General features: G+C 39.1%; 1 protein-coding gene across 3 annotated transcripts; it reads left to right on the plus strand.

Annotated features, from left to right (window-relative positions):
• The first annotated feature begins 82 nt into the window (after window positions 1–82).
• tango2 (transport and golgi organization 2 homolog (Drosophila)) lies at window positions 83–21,965 on the plus strand. Of its 3 annotated transcripts, none has more exons than XM_055050846.1 (9): window positions 83–258; window positions 1,001–1,123; window positions 9,123–9,211; window positions 11,531–11,650; window positions 11,728–11,845; window positions 17,245–17,312; window positions 17,510–17,663; window positions 17,881–17,985; window positions 20,661–21,965. In XM_055050846.1, the coding sequence occupies exons 2-9, from the start codon at window positions 1,068–1,070 to the stop codon at window positions 20,779–20,781; spliced, it is 831 nt and encodes a 276-aa protein (XP_054906821.1). In that variant the 5' UTR covers window positions 83–258; window positions 1,001–1,067; the 3' UTR covers window positions 20,782–21,965. The 3 variants fall into 3 exon arrangements, with proteins under 3 accessions (XP_054906821.1, XP_054906822.1, XP_054906823.1); XM_055050847.1 differs by having other exon boundaries at window positions 84–258; window positions 17,513–17,663; XM_055050848.1 differs by lacking the exons at window positions 83–258; window positions 1,001–1,123; window positions 9,123–9,211 and adding an exon at window positions 9,621–9,688.
• Window positions 21,966–22,012: the final 47 nt, after the last annotated feature.

Genomic DNA, 22,012 nt, shown 5'->3' on the forward strand with positions numbered 1-22,012 from the left:
TTCGTTTTGTTCATTTTATAAATCCCAGAAAGGCGGGGTTAATGGCGAATCAGACAAACATCGATGGTGAAGCGAAGCCCGACTCAATCAACAGCAAAAATCGAGGCGACTCTTCAGAAGCGCTTCCTTTTAGTTGTCAACAAGGAATGTGAATGGATATTGAATAGTAGCTCTTAGCAGCAAAAGGTGTTCAAGGCAATTGAGAAACACATTGCTGAACAAATAACCGCGTCTGTTCTGTAGCGTCACGTTGGTCAGGTAGGCAGCCGAACTTCACTTGCTGTGCTCTCGCTGTACCTTGTTAGTAAGCTAATGTTAGCTAGTTATGAACTAAGTTATGTTGCAAGTAGCCTTTATTATCGATGACTGTGTCAATGCCATTCGCTAACTCAGATGGACTTCCTCATAGATTGTGATCAATACAGTGGGATACACAGTCAAGGTCTCAGCCTTTATCCTTTTAGCTTTTCAGGTGCGACGCTTTGCTAAAGTATTTAAACCGCTTAAACTTCCTTAAATTTAGCTGTGGCAAATAAAACCTCAACGTGTTTTATTTGTCCAATTTGGCACACACACAAAAAAAGTGCAGCGCCCTTGTTGTTAAAAAGACCTTCAGTGAAAGGTTGCTTTAGTTTTTTTTTTTTTTTCAAAGCATTGGCACTGATATTTTTATTTTCAGGTCCAATTAATTTAATATGTGTTGATCTTGGTGATCCATTTAGTACAATTCCAGCAAAATCCATTGATGTGGTTGGTGTGGTTGTTCAAAATGTGGGAAAGTTCAAACTACAAGGATACTTTTGCTTTTTGCAGCTGGAGACGGCGTGTGTTGCATGCATCAAACAAAAGCATTGTCATGTGTGACTGTTCTTTTATTATTTATTTATTATATTATATATATATATAATGTCAGTGGTGGATATGAGCGCACTTTGAAATAGTCAGCTATTGCATCCTCTCAACACTAAACTATTGATCTGTTTCTTTCTCTTTGCCTCAGACATACCTTTTAATTAAAGACAGATGTGGATTGAGTGATACTCCTGTCACCGGGTCTCAGAATATCCATGTGCATAATCTTCTTTAAGTTTGATCCTCGGCCTGCGTCCAAAAATGCCTACAGGTAAGGCAGAACCGTCCACGCTCTGATGTGAAGACCTCCTAAACAAACTTAAGCAAATAAGTGCTTTAAACTGATTTTGATTTGGAAGAACAGGAAGTCCTAAGCTGCCTTTATTAGTTAGTCTCGATTTTAGGGGTCTGCACCCTTTACAGTCTAAAAAGCCACCTTTCTCCCAAGTAAAACTCGTTTAGAGCCACAAATGTTGCCAGACATGTTGAAAAACAGCATGCATTTTGACTAGTAATCTAGAAATTTTGACATATTTCATTTCATTTCCACTTTTAGGTTTTCCACTTTTAGGTTTTGAACTAAAAAACTTTAGCAAAAAAGAAAATGGATGGATTTTCTTTTGTGGGGTGTTGATATTTGTGGAAAATGTTTTTTAAAAATGCCAACCTACCGACAAGAAAAGTTGGTCCAAATATTGATTAGTACTAGTACTAGTACTTTTATCGACATTTTGTTGTGGAAAGTCAATGTAATTATGCCACTAAAAAAGAAAAAAACAAAGCTTTAAGCTGCTGATTTATGTATTTATGTGTATTTATAAGCATTAGTTTGTTCTTTACCTTTTTGTGTGATAGCCGTTCAGAGTCTCCGTGGAATCTCCAAAGACCCATTTAGGCCTTACAGACCTCTGGCCTATAATGACCGATCAAGTTCAGAATATACCCATTCATTTATAATGAAAGCTTTTCTACAGTAACAATGAAAAAGTACAAAGTTAGGCAGCTTAAGTTTTATGTTTTAATGCTCTGGGGTACAGTTCTCGATGCAGAGTATGACAGCCAGCCAGTTTTAGAAGATAAACAGTAGAGCGTTTTGTGTACATCTGTTATTATGGAATAAGATCCATTTGAGTTTCACACAAAGAGGGAGGCATAAAGTCTAACTGGGTTGGATTTTTTCACATGAGCATTGACAGAGATTCACTTTAAAATGTGCCCCGTGATTTTTCTGCGTGTCGGATCTGATTCGTCCTGCTGTGAAATAGATGCGCAAGAGTTTCGTAAACATTGGCTGAAGAATCGCCTGAGATATGGCTGAGGGAAAAATGTCACAACACAGGTCACGCTTCAGACATCTTACGAAACGGAGATTTTTGTGTAAAACGTGTCATTATCACTTTTATAGTCGCACCGTGGATACATCAGAGTGGAAAACAGAAATTGACATATTTTGATAAAGTGTGACACAGATAAATTGGGATGCTCGGACCCTTGGTAAGCAGGCCGTTTGCGGGAACAACTCCAAACAGGAAAGAAGAAAACAGCAGTTGAAGATCAGCTGGGATATGCTTCGGCCGGCTTGCTCTTGGTTAGCAGTGAGAGGCCCTGATGGTGTAAGAAGATCGAATACGTCAGTTTCAAGTATCCCTGCCTCATAACCAGTTCATGCACTCTTTCCAGAGTGTCAGTCGACGGAGCGCAGCTGCTTAAACAGGACAAAAATCAGTGACGGTAAATAAGAGGCTCTTCCAACATGTGCGTCAGATGGCCTCAGAATTGCAACTTGTCGGCAGGTGCCGCTGCTTCTCCCGGAAATAATGAGAAAGGATGTTGCTGGCAGTAGCTGCAGAGGTTGAGGGGGGGGGAGACACAAACAACAGAGTTGGGGCCAACAGGTATTGTCACAGAAAACAACCAGAAGGTTCCAGTGTGAGAACCAGCAAAGTCACCAAAGGCAGACAAAACAAAAACAAGTGACGAGGTACATTTTAAAAAATGTTTTTACATTTTTTTATTTTTGCCTTTTTGAGCAGTTTCTACTCCTGTTACAATCACAAGCGAAAAAGCTATTATCTAAAGTAGTTCTTTAGATGAGAACTACTAGAATTACTTCATTACCTGTTGTGTTTTGAAGCCCTTTGTCACCCTGACCTTCAATATAAAAATAAAAACATTTTGGTGCTCTCCAGAGAGTGGAACATTGCTACTTATAACACTCTAATCCTAACACTAAATTGTATGGATATCTGAATTCGATACTAATATTGGAAATTTGTCTGACGTCTGCCAAAGAAAACTAAAATCTGATAAGATTGGCCCGCATCTAAAGCCGCTGTCGATAGAAGAACACCCCGATAGAAACTGTATCCTGCACAGACCCTGAAGTGAAGGCATTTTATTTATTTATATCTCTTCAGTGGTTATTACTTCTTGCTGATTAAAATAGTTGATCACAGGATTTTTTAATATAACATCCAGTACGTTTTCAGTCAATTCAACGCTGGTTTTCTGTATCATATATTTATTATAAGATATTTATTATCTGATACAAAATCTCAGATATTGGTATCGGAAGTGAAGAAAGCGGATTGATGCCTTCCTCGTTTTCACTTCAGAGATTAGATAAACACTTCACAATAATTGTTCAAATGTAACCCGACTTCCTCAGCAAAAGCCATTTTTCTTACAGTCAGTTTTTAATCAGTTCACTATTTTGTTTTGTTTTTTTCCCCCTGTGGTCTCCTTGTTCCTTATCTGGCAGTAAATGGTAACTCCTACAAGCAGTCAGTGTGGGCTATGGCGTAATACGGAGGTGTACGTCATTATATTCCCTCAGAGGTTGAGGGCAAACTCTCTGCCTGGCCATAGTCCTGCTCTAGCCCTGACCTTGCCTAAGGAGAGGACAACAGAGGTGTGTTATGAGTACTAAGTGGGACCTGGGGAGAGTACAAATGTATTTTATGCTGCTTCATTTATCTGAAGTCTGTTATGTACAGTTAAAACCAGAAGTTTACATACACCGAATAAAACAATACGTTTTTTTTGTTTTGTTTTTTGTTTTCTCTGTCGGAAGTTAAATCAGACCAAACTTCTCCTGTTTTGGTTTAGTTAGACTCTTAAAAAATTATTTGCTTGATACCACAATAATGAAAGAATATATCAGAAAAGATTACATGCATTTTCTATTTGGGAGCATTAAACTATATGACTTGTGGTCAGATGTTTTGGGTTTCCTGCCACAACCTTCTCACAGTAGGTTGCTGCTGGCTCTCTGCAACCTCTGCAAGTAACATGCAGTGTGTGTTTGTGTTTTTCTGTTAGCAAACCGCATCAGTAAATATGGCAGAAAAACGAAGAAATGACACCCAATCATTTTTCAGTGCAGCAAAAAGGCCAAGTAAGTAAGAAATGCTGCAAAACGACAACAACAAAAAAAAATGGCTGAAGTTTTTATGAAATTGTTTCGTCATGGTGTTGTTAGGCAAAGCAACAGAGAACTGAGCGGGACGCAGAGAGAGAGAGAGAGAGAGAGAGAGAGAGAGGGAGGGACAGTCAGTCAGTCAGGGTCAAAGAGTCACAGGTAAGTGCAAGTTTACGCTGGCTAAGGTCCTCAGTCATCCAGCACAGGGCAAAAACAAAAACAGTTCAAAAATATAGAAAAGTAATTACATAAACTCAAATCCAGCTGGGTTTTTTTCAAATACTTTGTTTCTTTTTGTGCAAGTTAGATGAACTTGAGTTATTGTTGAGAAGAATCCTCTTTCATCGAAACGTGTGTTCAGGGTTATTTGATCAAGTTGAGGAAGAGAAAAGTCTTTTTCTTGTCTCTGTGCTGTAGTTCATACAGTTACTATACGTGCCATTTAGTTTAGTTGTACGTATGCAAGTTATAATTTCAATAACACAGCTTGCATCGAGAGACACCACAATAAATCTATGTTGACGAGGAATTATATTGTTTGATCAGGTGGGGTCACACGCTGAAGTGTTTCTTCTGCTTGAACTTAAGATGAAATATTAGTAAATTTAATGAGGACGACCCCATTACTTATTTTTGGTCCTGCAGACAGAACACATTAAAGGCCTGCGTTTTAAGAGACATGAGTCTAATAAGGGACAATACTGTGATAGTTACATTTTAGACAGCCATTTCAGCCAATTATTCCAACAACTCCAAAAAACTCCAAGCAGCACTGACAAGGCTCCATTTGCACGTTTTCCAGCCGTACGTTTGCAGAATGTGCCTTTTTATTTGGTGTGTGGAAACTTCTGGTTTCAGCGGTTTTAAAAACAAATTTGCAACTTCATCAGGTGTAATTATTAAATCCACAAAACAAAATTACGGAAACGTTTCTGCGGGAGTTAGATGGCTTCTTAATCAGCTTCGATGACTCAGTGATTACCCACATGCTGTTATTTCTCTATCATGACATCTCATTTCTGGTTTATATTCCTCCTTTTGCGAGTTTTCATAGCAAAACTTATTCCCCAAGAAGCAGCTGATTTGCATTGTAATGTGATTATGGTTTATATGTAGACACAGTTTAAAATAATGATGTAATTATGGTGTGTTCTCGTTGGGCTTGCTGGTTGGTTTCGGGTACAAATATTGCAATTAGTTCTAAGAAACTGGCAAAATACGTATCTTATGCATTTATTTATTCAGCACAAACTAATCCAAAACGCAGGGTAATTTATTGATGTAGTTTATTTCCCCTCTGTTACGACCGAGGCCTGCAGCTGTGCTCGTAACTTGTTCTTTTTCTTCCACATTCATTTTTACCTTTTTTTTATTTTTTATTTTTTTATTAGTTTTTAACTTTTTGTCCTTGATGCTTGAACCTTTACCATCCTTTGGTGTCGCCTTTTAGTAAATGCTGAGTTTTCCAACCGTCTTCATGAGACATTCTGAAATGGTAGTTAATAAAATTTTGATCCCTTCTCTCCCCCCACCCCGTTTGTTGATTTGAACAAACAAAAAATCAAAACGAGCCAGAGATCAGCATTGATTTGGTCATTTGTTGGCCAAATATTTGGGCTCCAGCTTACGATTATTTTAGCAATTGAATATTCTCACGATTAATTGACGAATCAAATTTTAAAAAATGCTAATTTTGCTGAATTTTCATTTAACTGCTTGGGCCTTTTTTTTTTTTTTGTACAACGCTACAAATGCATTCAGAGATGCAAATGAGTAAGTAATTGAATTACTTTTTTAAAAAAGTTGAACAAATGAAAATTGTATTGCCTCAAATGTAATGACTTAGCATTATTCTATTTATTCGTGTCCCAAAGGGCACTTAATTTTACAACAGCACACCAGCAATTAATATTTAACTAACAGGCCTGGGGCCAAAATTACACAACTTCGCCAGTGGAGAATAAAATCACAAAACCTATCAGCCAAAAAAGTGTGATTTTTGATTTATTGATCAAAAACATGATCAATAAATAAATAAACCAACAAAAAAAATAACATGTATTTGTATTCTGCATTGCTCTTCTAGTTGGATGGTAGAGTAAGGCAGAATTCATCAGCAGTTTTTTCAGAAACATACATTTTTTGCTTGAAACAGTTGGTATAGCACTTATTTTTCAATGGCAGTGGTATAAGCTTGATTCATAAATAGTAATGTTTTTTTCCACCGTATGACTGGAGGCCTGTAGCTCCAGTGTTTCAGCATTTCAGCCAAGACTTGCCAGATTTTGTTGGGGTTCTGTTTTGCTCGTTTTACGCAGACCTTCAATAGTCTGGCTCATGTGAACACCTAAACTACCCAAACTTGCAAATTTGTTTTGCAGTACAATCACCGACATCACTTTTTTTTTCTTCCCTTCATGATCAAAGTTTTTGTAAACATCTTTTATTCCCGGAGGATGGCTCCAACTTTACTAAACCTTCACCCTGATACCACACCATCCCCCCCTTTCAGACTTGCACAAAAGATCACCGAGGTGACCCTCTTAATTTTCTTTCCATTCACTAAGATTTGTCATTAAACACTGAAATAATGTTTTTCCAAGTTGCAAAAAGAAACCCCAAACGTTCAGGGTTATCTGCAAACATTTGGAGTTTATTTCATAGGATTCATACGTGAACCATATGAGTCATTCGGGCCAGAAAGAAATCGTGAGGAACATTTCACATGAGTTCATTGCCTCCACTTGCTGAATAACAAAAAAGAAATAAATGTCGTCTGAGTTCTGGTTCTGCTTTGATCCTTCTTCACTTCCGAGCACGCCTTCAACACGACGCAGCCGGCTGCCTGACACTGGAGATCGAGATGCTTGCATGGGTTCTCCCCCTTAGGATCCAGCAGCAGATGCTGTGCCCGGTGCAGCATCATTAGTGTTTGCTTTGTTTCCAGTTAGCACTGGTGACTCACATAGTGCGGACTGCAGGAGGCTGTCATTAGCCTTTGAAACACCCCAAGAGGACAGTTTAGTCTTGTGTTTTGGCGGCCAACTTGAAAGAATAATTGGTGGAGCACGGCCAAGCTCGGGGGAAACATACAGATGCCGTTTATATCAATATATTTTATTGTTAGTTTAAGTCTATGTGCTTTGCAATATTGATATCATGTTAATAAGATCCTATAAAAGGCACCTTTGTATGCAAATAAATGATGGCAGAAGCATAGCTTAAAGGTAAAATGTTCATTTCTGTAGAAGAAAATCACAGCAGTTAGCACAGCTGTAATTTGTGTAACTAGTTTTTAGCAACACCAGTGATTTATGTATCAGCATCAGATAAAAAGTTAAAGACATAAACATCGTGGCAATGTTTCTCTCTGAGAAACTGAATAACACAAGTCAAAGTTCAGTTCTGGGATTAACCTACACACTCTGTCAATCCCATTCAAGGTTATAATTGTGTTGCAATCATGGTGTGTCAGTAAAATCCAATTGACACCCCAGAATAGGAAAAAGCATCAGGAGTGGTTATTTACACAAGTGGAACTTTAAGCAATGGTTATTTTAGTTTTCATCACTTTCGCTCGCTGTGGAGCGAAAGTGATTATTTCAGTAACAAGTTCTCTTTGTGTGCTGAGTCTTTGAATTTTGGAGAGTAAATTTATGTGCATATAAAACTGACTTTGGTATGAAAATGGTAAAATAAAATGTAATAAATGTTGTGACCACTTCTCCAAAAAAAAATTCTGGCAACAAAAAAGAAAGTAGAAAATTTTGAGTTTGGTTAAATTTCTTAGTTTTCTTAACAATGACAAATATTGCTTTTGGAAATCTTACTTATCTTACCTTAGTGCTGCATTCAAGCGTGATCCTCTCTTCCTGTATAATGGTCTGGAGTGGAATCTATCTCAACGGGAAAATGAGGCTTATTATCTTTACGAGTTGAAAATATGTCAAAGCCATATTCTGCAACCAGCAGCAACCCCATTTTTCCACTCTTAAGCCCTTTCTCCACAGGCTAACTGGGTTCTTTTCCTGTCAGCCCTGGCCAGATTTGTCTCCATTTGGAGATCTTGTGGTGTTCCTCCCTGTTTTTTGCTACCTGAGGGGTGGTGCAGTCCGGGCCTACCCAGGGGTTGCTAGCAAGCGATTTGATTTACAGCAGACTGCTTTCGTTGGTGTAAACTCCTGGAACGACAACATCGCCACCAGCATTTTCAACCCCACAACAACACCATAGCAGGGGGGGAAATGGCAAGCTTTAAATCGATAATTCTGTGGTTCGAGGTCCAAATCTTTTTATCAATCGTGGCAGAAGAGCATATGCAGCATCAACTGGGTTGACAACCAGATGGTCAAAAAAGGGGCAGGATGTGCCAAGCTCTTTCTAGTTCTTCCACACAGTTCTGACTTTCTTGTTGAAGGGAATGAATTGTTTCCCTGCTAATGTGTCTTGTGTCTCCAATCCAATAAGGTTTTGGAGTCGGGCTGATTTGGATCCCATATGTTTTTTTTACTCTCTGCACGGTTCAGCAAGGTCGCACTGACAACATGTGAGTTTTTACAAGTTTCTGGAATATGATGTCCAACCGTGACATCTGCCACGCTCCTCCTGAGCACCGCACTAAGTACGCGGGAAATCAATTATTTCTTCTTATTTTTCAATTAAATAAGAAGCATCAGTTACTTTTTTTTGTTACAGTTACAGTTGAAAACTTTCTGTGTGAAAATGAATTCTGTGATTTATTTCAGTGCCTTGACAAACCAGTTGGAAAAACTCAAAGGCTCGGGGGCTTTGTGTTCTTTGACCAAATCTAAAACAAGAACTTCTCTGGCCTCTCTTTCAATGTCTTCAGGCTAATTTTGGCTGCAAATAGAGATGAGTTTTACAACAGACCGTCCAAAGCTGCCGACTTCTGGGGCACCAACAGTGAAATCCTCAGTGGTAAGTTGACATTTTAGAGATATATTCCTGCCTGACTGCCTTTTACATTCCTTGCTAACTGGCTTTTCAGTAATCAAGGTTGAATTACTTCTTTACTTCCCAATTTAGACTTTCTTCTAATCCGCCACAGAACAACCCGACCCACAATAAGCTAAACTACCATATCCAATTTTACAGGAGCCTGGTGCACACTTTAGCCAAACAGAGGAAATCAATCATTTGCTGCTTTTTATTTTCTCGCTATTTTCTTCCCGCGTAAGAAGGAAACACAGACATAACCTCGTTGTTCATCAATCTCCTCTCACCACTTTAATAGAGGGGTCAGGACTCCACCAGCGGGTCCGTAATTGATGGATGTTTTTATGTGATGTGACAGGAATAAATGGCCCTGCCTTATCTGTAGGGCTGGTGCAAGGGGAAGGGGGAAGGCGCCGGGGGCAGCAGCAGGACCCTGAAGGAGACAGACCATGAAGGGAAGTAAGCAATAGCTCCCCGAGGGATCTGTGCAGCTATCTACCCCCCCACAGAGGAATGGGAGCATTTAGCTCTCGGCGGAGAGGACCTGTCCTAATTCGTCACCAGGAAGCGCTGCTGACATACTCACCTTTTAATAGGACAATGTGAGGGAGAGGAATCCAGAAAGAAAACACGTAATGAATGGAAGAGGCGATTCTGTTTCATTTAACGCTACACAACACGTTGAATTTGTCCGTCTTATATAAAAAAAAATTTAAAAATCAGTTAATTTATGGTATTTAATGGTCCATGTACACATACAATCGTTATATACAATACATTATGTAAGGCATAATTTAAATACTTTTGAAAATGTTATGTTAAACTGCATCATCTGTACTTCAGGACATTATTTATTAGTTCAGTACAATAAAAGAGAAGATTTATGGTATTGGTCTTAGTAAAAGCTATTTGTCAAAGTTTATAACAGTTCACAGAGTCTATTTTTTGGTGAAGGCAGACTGTTTCTTCCTCTGTTCTTCTCCTTGCCCATTCTCACCCTGCTTACTCTGTTTTCGTGTTGCTTCCTTGGAGTCTTTCTTTGCACATCCTCCAAATATACAAATTATGGATCTAGTCAACCGGTCTCTCAATGCAATTGATCAAATTTCTTTATCCTGCGGGCACACAGGATTTATTCATAATAACAGGATATCTGCTGTTTGGAGCTGGTTTATCAAAAAATCTGTGATGGATTTGGCCAAACTAGCGAACACTCAAACTGTATGTTGTGGGACAGAGATGCAAGTTGGATGTGAGTCTTGCTGAGACTCGCAGCCCAGCTGACGTCTCAAAAGCCACTAACAGGATGGAATTGATCTTGGAGAAGGTGATAGCTTCGGTTCAGTGGACCGGCCACACTAGTTTGGATGATTGGGATAAACTATAAGAGATATACCGGTTAAAGACTCTGGGACCGACAGAAATTTTAAGTCTGCCCGATCTAAAGAGAATTTGTTATTCTGAATCTGGCTCCCTGTAGCCTTGGTGGCTATCTCAAATCTCCTGGAGTTTATGGAAACAAACTGCTCCTTCCCATCATCTCACCCTCCTGAAGGCACCCGGGGAATTTTATGACTGAACTCTCAAGGACTCACTTTTGATTATTCCACCTTTATCAGAGACTTTATTGGGGAGAACAGGCTGTGAGAGACATGGGCTAATCCGCAAGCACATCGTAGTTACAGACAAACCCACTCGCCCTGAACTCAACGCCTTTGCCAGCATGTCTTTGTTTACTTTAAATCAACATTATTAGTTTACTTTTCTTCTTTTGCTCTTTCCTTTGGTTTGTTATTTTGTTTGTATTTTCTTTTCATTATGTAAAGCACTTTGAGTTGCTTTGTTGCTGAAAATGTGCAATATAAATTAAATTACTGTACCTTATAGTTACATTAAAGTACATCCCAACACTTAGTAAACAGAGTTCATCCCCCACACACACTCCAACGCACAATTGTGATATTATTGCAAATTTTCTGCAAAAATAATCAAAAACATTGGGTTTAAGTGACTGCTTCTATACTGCTGCCAAAGCTTCATGTCAAGTTATCGTCCACGATCAAAATGACAAATAACAAAAATTAAGCCGTTTAAGTTGTTAATTTGTTTCTCATTTTCTTTCTTCTACAAGCAGATTTCGGAATGGTTTTAAAGTATTGCCAAACTCCTCGCAAATATTTCTAAAGCTGCAGCAATCACCAGTGATTTTGATTGCAAAAAAGTCACACAAAGTGTTGGGTTTTTTTTTTAAATCCTGGGGGGACTGATAGATTAAACATTGCACCAATTTCTCTTTACCAGGTCTGGACCTAGAGTATGGTAAGGAAGGTGGATCATGGCTGGGAATCAACAAGAGGGGCAAGCTGGCCGCCATCACAAACTACATGGAAGGACATCCTAACCCTAATGCACAAGGAAGAGGTAAGCCTCATCGCCACATCTGATATCCATGCCACATGCCAGCGGTGGTCACTGTTTGCCCGTTTACCGATCTGCAGGGTTCCTTGTATCGAACTACCTTATAGATAAGGATGCTGACAGCTACTCCTACCTGAAGAAGGTGTCTGCAGACGGCCACATGTACAACGGCTTCAACCTCATCACAGCTGAGTTCAAGTGAGTGAAAGATGTGCTGACTGATGCCTTTATTTTATTTGTCCTCCACTGACATGGGCGAGCCAGACCCGTGTGTTAGGAGGCCTCTCATGATAAACTTAGCCGGATGATATGTTATTGCGATACATAATGATGATATTACTGTTTTGAGACCATTTTCTAGTCATACACCGGAAATAGCATAATAATGTAAGACCGTGTTCTAAAAGATCAAAAAGCCTTTAATTCTAATTTATGACTGGAACTGGAAGACATTTTAAATATCCAAAATAAATAAAACAACAAATAAATAATTCAAAAGTCTCTGCAAACAACCAATCCAACAGACTGAAGACTTTTGTCAACCAGTTTTTAGTAGAAAGGAAAAGAAAAGAGAAGAACAATAAATCATCCAAGTAGAAATTATTCAAGTTGTTTTAATTTATCACGCAATTAATTAATTTACTACTTCTTGCGACAGGGCTATGTGTTTAAAGTTGGAAAACAGAACAATTATCGTCTTATACGCAATGTCATGCATCTTCTGTATTCATAAAGAACAAGAACTCTTTAAATGCATTGTTACATTGTCATATTTAACAAAAACAATTACCTTTTTTTATTTTTAGGCCCAGTTTTGTTGGCACATGTAAGAACAGCTGTAAAAACTGCATCTTCTTACGAGCAATTTTAAGCACAAAGCAAAAGGAAGTGATGCTGAACTGCATTAAAAAACATAGGGCTGTCTTATTCTGTCTTCACCAGCCTTCAGTTACTGAATCCCAGTGACCTGCTTAGGAAAGAGAATTCAAAATGGGTTCAGTGGAGGCTAAGATGGTAGCAAAGCAGGAAGTCCCTGTAGGCAACTGACATGGAAACCTGTATCACTGCCTGCCAGGGAGAGGTTAGAAGTTGGGTTCAAACACACCCAAGTGAATTCCTGCAGGGGAAGAAAGGTGTGAGGGAAGGTATTTTTTGTGCCAGGAGTTGTGTATCCTGCTAACATGGCCTCTAGCTGGATCTTGAACTGATGTCGTTTTTTTATTTTATTATTATTTTTTTTAGCTTTTGCTTCTCTTGCATTGCTTTGTTATATCAACATTTCTGCGATTCCACCAAGCGGGATCGTCGCCTACTGTAACTCGTCTGTCTTGAAGCAAAAGCTCCGACGCAACAAACGGCATCCGATTGTTTCACATTTCCTACACATATTACTTTTACATATGTGCACGAATGGGAGCGACATCAAGAGACGTTTCTCTTTTTGTTTAAAAAAAAAAAAGGGGGGGGGAGGGAACAATACCAAAAACTGCTTTCACTGCAGGCAGAGAAAGAAAGCCTTCATCTTCTAAATAAACACCGGCATTAGCAATTCATTTCCTCTCGGCTGCAGTGTGTCCCGCAGCGCTGAAGAAATACGCTGCTTCTCCCCCAATCAATAACACATCGGGTGGATGGAGACGGCCACTGCTTTATATTGTAATTAGAGGATTTCTCACTCATTTGTCAGGAGCCGCTTTACTCCAAATGAAGCTGAACATTAGGTCAAGGTGTTGCCCTCTTTTGTAATGGATTCTTTGACTTTACTGATTTGTTTTAGCACTTTGATCTACTTATTAACGCTTTGAATAATATTTTCTAACCTTTAGCTGATTGATTTTGTGATTAATTTTATCAGTGGGTACCTTACAGAGGGTTTTAAACCCCACAATAAAGAGGCTGAAATATAAAAGCTTGTTCTTACTTTACTGAATATCTTACATTTTTTAAAATATAAAAAATGCTCCATCTTCGTGTTTCAATGTTGCCGTCACACCCGAATGTCCCCCACAGCGAAACAATAAAGGATTATTCTGTTCTATTCTATGTTTACCTACTGAGAAATTTCTCGCTTTACCTGCTTCCAGCTTGAGTGCAGCTGATTTAGAATCGTAACTTCAGAAATCAGCCGAACCTTTTTGCGTAAAAGCGTGGGTTGTGATGCTTGGCAGAACTTTGCTTGAGCTTAGAAAGAAACATTGAAACTCTGCCAATAATACCCATTACAAAGTAGCAGGGCTAGATAAACTCTAGTTGTTTTAAAGGAACATATACCATGACTATTTTAAAAGTAATACAGAGTTAAGTGGTTCTCAATTTTGTTTTTAGAGAAACAAAGAAAGCTTTGCTGTGTCCAGAATAAAAGTAGTCTTGGATCACAGAATATTTTTACATCCTCCTGAGTGACTTCAAATAAAAAGAAAATTAGTGGTGGGAGGAAAAAATGCATGCCAAATTTGAAGAAGAGAACATTTAGAAAATCAAACAGAAAATCTTAAAAGCTGATACTGAGGTCATTATTGGATGATGAGAAATCAAAGTGGGCCTTTAATCTTCTTATTTATCTCTCTGAAAGGGGTCTTTCATGCAATCATTAGGTTTTTTTTTTAGATATTCTTATTCATAAGCTACCACAGAACACAACCAGAGGGGAAATGGTGTGTCAAGATCATTTTTTGTTTTCAGTTTTTAAAATAAATGAAATTTTCAAAAAACAATTTGAGATGTCTTTTGTTTTCACCTCCCTCCGCTTTACTGTGAATCTGTATTTATGGGTTGTCTTAAAATTCGGGGGGATGAGTTTTCAGAGTGCTTGTTGTCGTTGCCTAAAAGCCCGACCCACCATCGCCGATGCTGGAAGCTCATCCAGGAATCTGCAGGCAACTGCGCCACAGCTGGCAATGGGGAAGTTGCTCTACTGCGCCCTCATAGAGGACTCTTCATCTGAACCGCTCCCAGCCGGCATACTGAACATCTCTCTGATGGATATCTTGAGAAAAAGCTTCTTCTTTTTATTTATTTTTTTAAAGAAAAAAAAACCCTCTTTCCTCTTTGCCGTCTCTTTTTATGCCCAGTGTCTCTGATCTCCTGCTGTTCCCTCATCTCTGCCCAAATCAACCAATAGCCCTGCTGATGGGAACCTCGACATTCCAGCTACTTTCATAAAGCAGAAACGGCCACTCTCTCTCCTCTTTTCTTCCTTCTTCTCTCTCTCTCTATGCTTCTCCACAAAATCCCCCACCTGCTTCTCCCATGGTCAGTTTGATCCCCATCACCGACATGAGGCTCTTTAGTTCAGGCCACAATTCCAAGAACAAAACTCATGTTTCATGCTCTGTGCTTGGTTCCTGTGCCTTAATTCTTTTATTTCCCTTCAGATTACACTTCCATCTGCTTTTTTAAAATTATTATTATTGAATGACTAGCATCAGAGCTTGGTAGGAGCAGTGTCTGTTATCACTCCTGTCAACACCGACTACTGTCGCTGTGCTGACTGTCACCATAGGGACGCAGACAGTGTTGTTTATTTATGATGTTTAGCTGACTCTGGGTACAAGAAACAATATTAAGGACGTGGAATTGCTGTTGTCAGAAGGATTTCGTAATGTCAACTGGCAGCTTAGAGGATTGCTCTGTGTCTGGTGTTTCCTCCTTTAACACATATTTCTCCGTGCCTCTCGAACATGCTCTGCTCAAAAGTGTTAGATTTGTTTTTTGTCAGACTACCCTTGTGTTTTTTTCTCCTCAGTGTTTAATATCAGTGTTTTGCTGATATTAAAGCACATAACTGAGTGTTTGTTTTTTGGGTTTTTCTTTTTTTTTTTTTGCTCCCTTCTCAGTTTCGTACTTTATAACAGTTTTGGTCTTGTTTATGCCCCGGGTCTTTTGCGGTACAAAAAGGGAACTGTCTGCCCAACGACTTATCTGCCAGTTAGTACCCTCCTCACGCATGTTTGGAAATTTGCTAATGACTTAGAGTACTCCATTAGAGTCTTATGTAACAATATTTAATGTAATTGATTGCTAATTTTCCATGGACACGTCACATGTGTGAGATCACGTCACTCCGCTCCCTGCTGAATGGCAAAAAACTGCTTGCTAACCATTGATTTCAGCTGTCTACTTGTCAACATAATGCACTAAATCTTAAATGCAAGCCTGACATATATTTCAGAAAAAGAAACGGTGCTCTGCTACTAACAGAGGACGAGAATATTGAAGATGTTCTTCAGTGGGTTTTTTGTTGCACAATTTTCCTTTGCTGTGACGCACTGCTCTAAATTAATAATAGCTACATCTCCAGGTTACATTTTGTTAATGGTGTCGTTCTACTCCGACAGCGCAGCTATGGATGGCAACTAAAAGAATCGCCTTTTAACCCTCCAGTGTTGTGTTAATATGTTTTAGGGTCTAGTGTTGAAGCCCTACAGACATGTAGGGCCTCATTTTGTCTGTATTTCACCATAGTGGCAAAAGGCTACTTGTAAACAGAACTGTATTTCACACCACCAAAATTTTCCCTCATTCAGATACATGTTGAAATATTCTGATCAGCTGTATTCTGATGTGCACAACCAGGTACCATCAGTGTGATCCAAAAACTTCTCGCTGGAATAGCCTGCTTTGTATTGGGAGCTTGTTCCTGATTATGCAGGTCTCAGTTTTTTCCACATATTCAGGTCATGTTTTGCTCGGTTTACTGGAATTTAGCTGCATTTAACCGATAAGCGCTAAAGACTGCCATCTGCAGTCCATCTGCAGTCAAATCTTCTCTCCTTCATTTGGCTCATACACAAAGAAAAAAAGAACTGAATTGCAACTGCTTATTATCATGGATACAAATATGGCGCCTAAGAGTTTTAAAAACTCCGAAGTGCTGAATAGGATTCATGTTTTAAGGGTGGATATTTGTAGGTTTCATGACTCTAAAACATGACACTGTCCATTTTACGGCCACAAACCCGGCGTCATGCTCTGAGTTTCCAGCTCTTCTCTGAATAGCCTCCGAGTTCAATGTTAGAGCAGTATTGCACCACATTTCAGATTGACTGATGCCACTGCTACGGCTGACATAAAACTGACATCAAAAAGTTCACTGGCCTTCCAAGTTCAAAGGATCTGGTCATAATTTATGATTCTCCCTCCTGTACTAAATCTGTGACAGATGCCCTTGATGTTGGGTAGATTTCTCAGAATGAATTAACTCACCACAACGGACCGCTTCGCAAGGAGATGCGGCACTATAGTTAAATGCTCTCTGCAGCATTGGATTGTACAACGAAAGCCGTCGATTTCCCAGACAGTTCAGCACAATGTTCAATCCCGCGGTCCCTTTAGTGTCTTCTTTTTCTAGTTCCCAATACAAACTGTTTGCAAAAGTGATGTAAATGTATTAATTCCAATAATATATTTATTGGAATTAATAAGTATATTAATTCCAATAATACATTGGAATCTGTTGTTTTTTGACTCACAATTGCTGTACTTGTTTATTTTATTAGCATAGATGCATTACTATTCTTGCCACTGCATTCTCACATGGACATAGATGTGTGTAATTGTCAAATGTCTAATTTTCTATGACGTTGTGTCCCATCTAGAGCCAAACAAGACACTGTGTGTTACTATGGAAACAGAGGCAGCTCTGAACCCATCCGTCTGAATCCAGGTCTGTGTTTTAATTATGGTTGCTGTAGAAACCGTTCATTCCCCATCCACCTTTCCTCCTGGCCTCTGGCCCGTCCGCGTTTGCCTGACATTTTCTGTCGGTGTTTCTCTCAGACTGTGTTGTTTGCTGAAGCTCACGCCAAAAGGGACACCCAGCAGAGATTGCGTCTTTGCATCGTTCATGTTGTCTCTCCTTAGCAGGGATCTACGGTTTGAGCAATTCACTCTTGGATACTCCGTGGAAGAAACTTCTGAAAGGCAAGCAGCACTTTACCAGCGTCGTCGGCGACCAGTCGCTGTCCGGCGATGGATTGGTCCAAGAGCTGCTCCACGTCCTCAATAACGAGGAGCTGTGAGTGGCTAACACCCACACGAAAGCATGAAAAACATACTCTGTTGTGATGGTTTTTTTCTCTCAATCTGACACATAAAAAACAGGTTTCAGAGAAAATCATTTTTTTTAAATGTCCCAATTTTTCTAAATGTGGCAGGAAAAAAAAATCAATTGAATGCACATAAAGTATTTACCAAGAGATTTTTCTTTTCCGTTTCCTTGCTTTCCTGTGCAGGAACTCACCTGACCCACTTCAAGAGCAGCTGGGGGAAGGATACAGCAAGTCCATGGTCCAGGCTCTGTCAGCTGTATGCGTCCGCTCTCCTCATTATGGCACAAGGTCAGTGGCGCCCAACATCAACAAATCTTTCTGTTTGTTCCTCGATGTGCTTTTCTTTTAATAACAAAAATGTATGCTCTACAAAAGTGAGACGGTTTTGTGTTTTTTTGGTAACACTTTGAAGGGGTGTGTATAAAACTGACATGACACCATCATGAACATGACCTAACACTTATTGTGAACATGAAGGAGTCTTAATGAATGTTTATAAGTGGTGAAGTGTCATTTGGTAAATAATGACACATTAAATGCAAAGTTGGCACTTTTAATGAACTTTTAATGCAACATTTAGTGCATTAGGAAGCAGATTGTTTATTCCTCGAAAGAACAGTAGGGGGTGTGACTTTTGGACTTACTAAGAACAGTAAAGGGCTGTGATCAAGAATTACAATAAGTCATTAACATCTGCTGCATCTCATGACATCAATAGCTACCACCCGCTGCGGTCAGACATGTGAAATTCATTAACATATAAGCCCCCCTCTCATCCTCACCCTATTTTTCATAGTCATGTTCATAACCTGTCATGAATTTTGATTGAGGGGTGTACCTAATATCTCTCAGGGCAGAGGAGAGCCGTCTTGTCCTGTTGGGGACACACCAGACGGGATGGATACACCCTGGATTTATTCATGATAACGGGATTTTTGCTGTTTGACTGACTTGGCCGAACTAGCGAACGCTCAGACTGTTTGTGTGGACAGAGATGCTGAGCTGAGGACTCCAAAACTCACTAATGGAATGGAATCTCGGAGACGTTGCTAGCTTCGGTTCAGTGGAACAGCCACACTAGTTTGGATGATTGGGAACTGCGATGCATCGGAGAGACTTTAGGAAAGATAGAAATTTATGACGTATAATCTACCCGACCTAAGACATTCTGTATCCAATCTCCTTAAAGATATGTAAACATAACGCTCCTTCCCACCTCCACTCCCTTCTGTTATCCATGTAGCTGTGGAGCTGAGCGCTCCCAAGGACATCATGCCTTGATAACAGCATCTTATTGGACTTCTGCTGGGAGACTGAGCAACGTGGCTTCATGGCCCCGTGATGTCACCGCCTTCACTCATGTCTTTGTTTTGACCTTTGCTTTGTCTGAATGTCGCCATGTGCCCTAATGTGTCCTTTCCTCTTTTTATTTATTTTGTTAGAAACTGTGTAGTACTCACTTTTAACCCAGAAAAGGAATTAGAACAAACTTGGAATCCAGAGACTCTGGTTTATTAGTTACTCTTTAACTTATTTTTTAGAAACCGTAGAGTACTCACTATTTAGATGGTTATCGCAACCCAGAGAAGGAATTAGAATGAACTTAGAATCCAGACAAAAATCTTCCAGAACACTTAGTTTTTATTATTACTTAGAAACTGTGGAGAATTCATTACTTTTACAAATTTAGAGCATACTTAGAAAGTCCAGAGAATACTTTTACTTATCTATCAACTCAGAAGTCCAGAAGACACTTACTTACTTATTTAGGGAACCCAGAACAGGGATTAGAACTTCAAATCCAGAAAAACTGCCTTAACAACTGCTTTTTAGGCTCCTATTCTTCCAAACCAGAAAAAGAAATTAGACTTTGCTAATTCCTTTTTCTAGGTTGATAGGTTACTTACCTAGCAACCCTGAATAGGAGTATCTAGTTTGTTTACTTTGATCAACATTTTTAGCTTTTTCTTCTTTTGCTCTTTCCTTTGTTGTTTTGTTTCCATTTCCTTATAATTCCTAGAAAGCATTTTGTATTACCTTGTTGCTGAGAATGTGCTATATAAATAAATGTACCTTTACCTTTAGTCCTTCACGTTCATGACATGTTATGCCATGTTTGCGATAGTGTCACGTTAGATTTTTGTGGACTACCATTTTATCTTTTTAACATATTCCAAAAATTTATTTTTGTGAATGTAAATGTAAAAGAAGTCACTGTGACATTGAAATGGAAGTGGGGGCAGTGTTTGCTGTGATAGCGCTATGTATTAGCTGACGGAGACTTTACTGTGGCTAAGAAATAGAGCCGCAGTTTCTCGCTGAAGTATTCAAACCTCTAGAACTGTTGGCGCATTACACCCTCAAACCCCAATGTACTTTATTGACATTTCATGTGATAGGACCAGTGGTGCAAAAAGTGAGTACTAAACTATATTTAACACATATGGGCGCTGCACTGAAGAGGGCGCCAAAGCGATGGCAGATGAATTGTTTCTAGTTGGCACTCTTTGTCTTTGTTGTTCAGACAGAAATCGTTTGTTTAGCTAGGCACCTAGAATCATAAAAAAGATGCATTATAGAACTTGGCCGTGATGACATTCCTGAGACGTCTGATGGGATGCAGCGTCCAACTGTTCTCCAAAAAGCCACACTTAAAACACCAAGTTCGTGTAATTCAGCTGTGAGGTTGGCGCGGAAGAAGAGAGAAAGAATTTCTTTGTGTGTTTTTGATTGTCATGCGTAACATTAAATAAGGGGGGCGCCTATAATATTTTCACAAACATTGTTTTTGCGCCTCTTGTTGTATTGTGACAAAATACAGAAAGATTCAAAGGATGCGAATACTTTTGCAAAACATGTCTTTATTGAGCCTTAAGAAAACCTTGGCTGACGTGTGTGACCCTGGCTGATCACTATCTGGTGACAACTTGTTCTTTCTGCTTTTATTGTGTTTTCCCATTCAGGACCAACACAATAATCCTGATAGATGCAGAGGGGAATGTCACCTTCACAGAGCGCACAATGCTTGGCGTTGACACAAGCAAATGGAGCACCAATTCTTTCCAGTTCAGCCTCCAGGCGTGAAGACGAGCTAGAGGAGACCCACTCTGTGCCTTTTCTGCAACCTCGTTCCCCCTCCATCAGCCACTCTGCTGCAGCTGCTCTGCCCTCGTTGCAACACCAAGAGCAGAAAGACTTCTGTGCACTTTTTCTTCAGCTAGACGCCATCTGTCTCATATACTTCACCGACATGAAATCTCTGCCCTGGAGTTAAGTTCGAATGTTTTTTTTTTTTTTAAGTTGTGCTAAGGTAAATAAATCGCCAAAGGACAATTACATTTTTATGAATGAAAACGTTTTATCCGCATGTCACAGAACACACTTGCTGAGATTCTTGAGAATGTCTAATCTGTTATTGTCCAGGCAAACATAAAGTCCTCATGATGCAGTCTAATGTTGTTGGAGTCAAACTTTCTACCTCCAAATGTAAAAAAAAAAAAAAAAAAAAAAAACACTTCCAGATTTCAGACTGGATCTTTTAAAGTCAAATTACCAAAGTTTGAGGACAGAACAACATATTATAGATTAAGGTAACCCAGTCCTTTAGTGATTACTTTGACAGCACTTGGGTATTTCAGAAATGTGAAGATATTTATGGCCTCCTCTGTTGTTGAATAATGAATTTACAGCTTTTAGATGTGGAACACAGTTTGTTCAATCACAGTATCACAATCTAAAAAAATACATCATGGGAAAGTGAATATTTGAAGATGTTGTTTTTTGACATTTTGAAATTGCAGTTCTCTTATTTTGAATGTAATCTAGTTTCTTAGACATTTGAGGTGTGTGTTTTATAATGCAGGTGGTTGTTATTGGTATTGATTGGAACACCCAACTTAATCAAAGTTTGAGCTATTTGATTGAAACGGTTCCAAGAAGGTATATAAAAACAAATTGCCCTTGTGTTCAAGAGCAATCCAGGAATCTCTAGGTTTCACATCTATTCTAATTTTGATGATGATTTTATGTGAACGTCTGACAGCAACTGCAGGTGATTAAAGTTATTGGTGTTATTTGTGCCTAAATATGACAAAGTATAAAGGCTTAAGCATGATTTATTTGTTTAAAAACCCAACATCTTTACATGCAAATAACACATTTCAGTATGTTTCAATTATATAGTTCAGGCAATGGAGCTCATCTCACATCAGCATGCAAACAGCGACATCTTCTGGCCAAGTATACTGAAATAAAGCATTTGTTTCTTATTTCGTCGTCATAACCCTGGTTGAAGCAAAATCATCATGCCATGAAG

The sequence above is a fragment of the Poeciliopsis prolifica genome, unplaced genomic scaffold (assembly GCF_027474105.1).
Source record: "Poeciliopsis prolifica strain line A6 unplaced genomic scaffold, Auburn_PproV2 SCAFFOLD031, whole genome shotgun sequence".
In the NCBI taxonomy this organism is placed as follows: domain Eukaryota; kingdom Metazoa; phylum Chordata; class Actinopteri; order Cyprinodontiformes; family Poeciliidae; genus Poeciliopsis; species Poeciliopsis prolifica.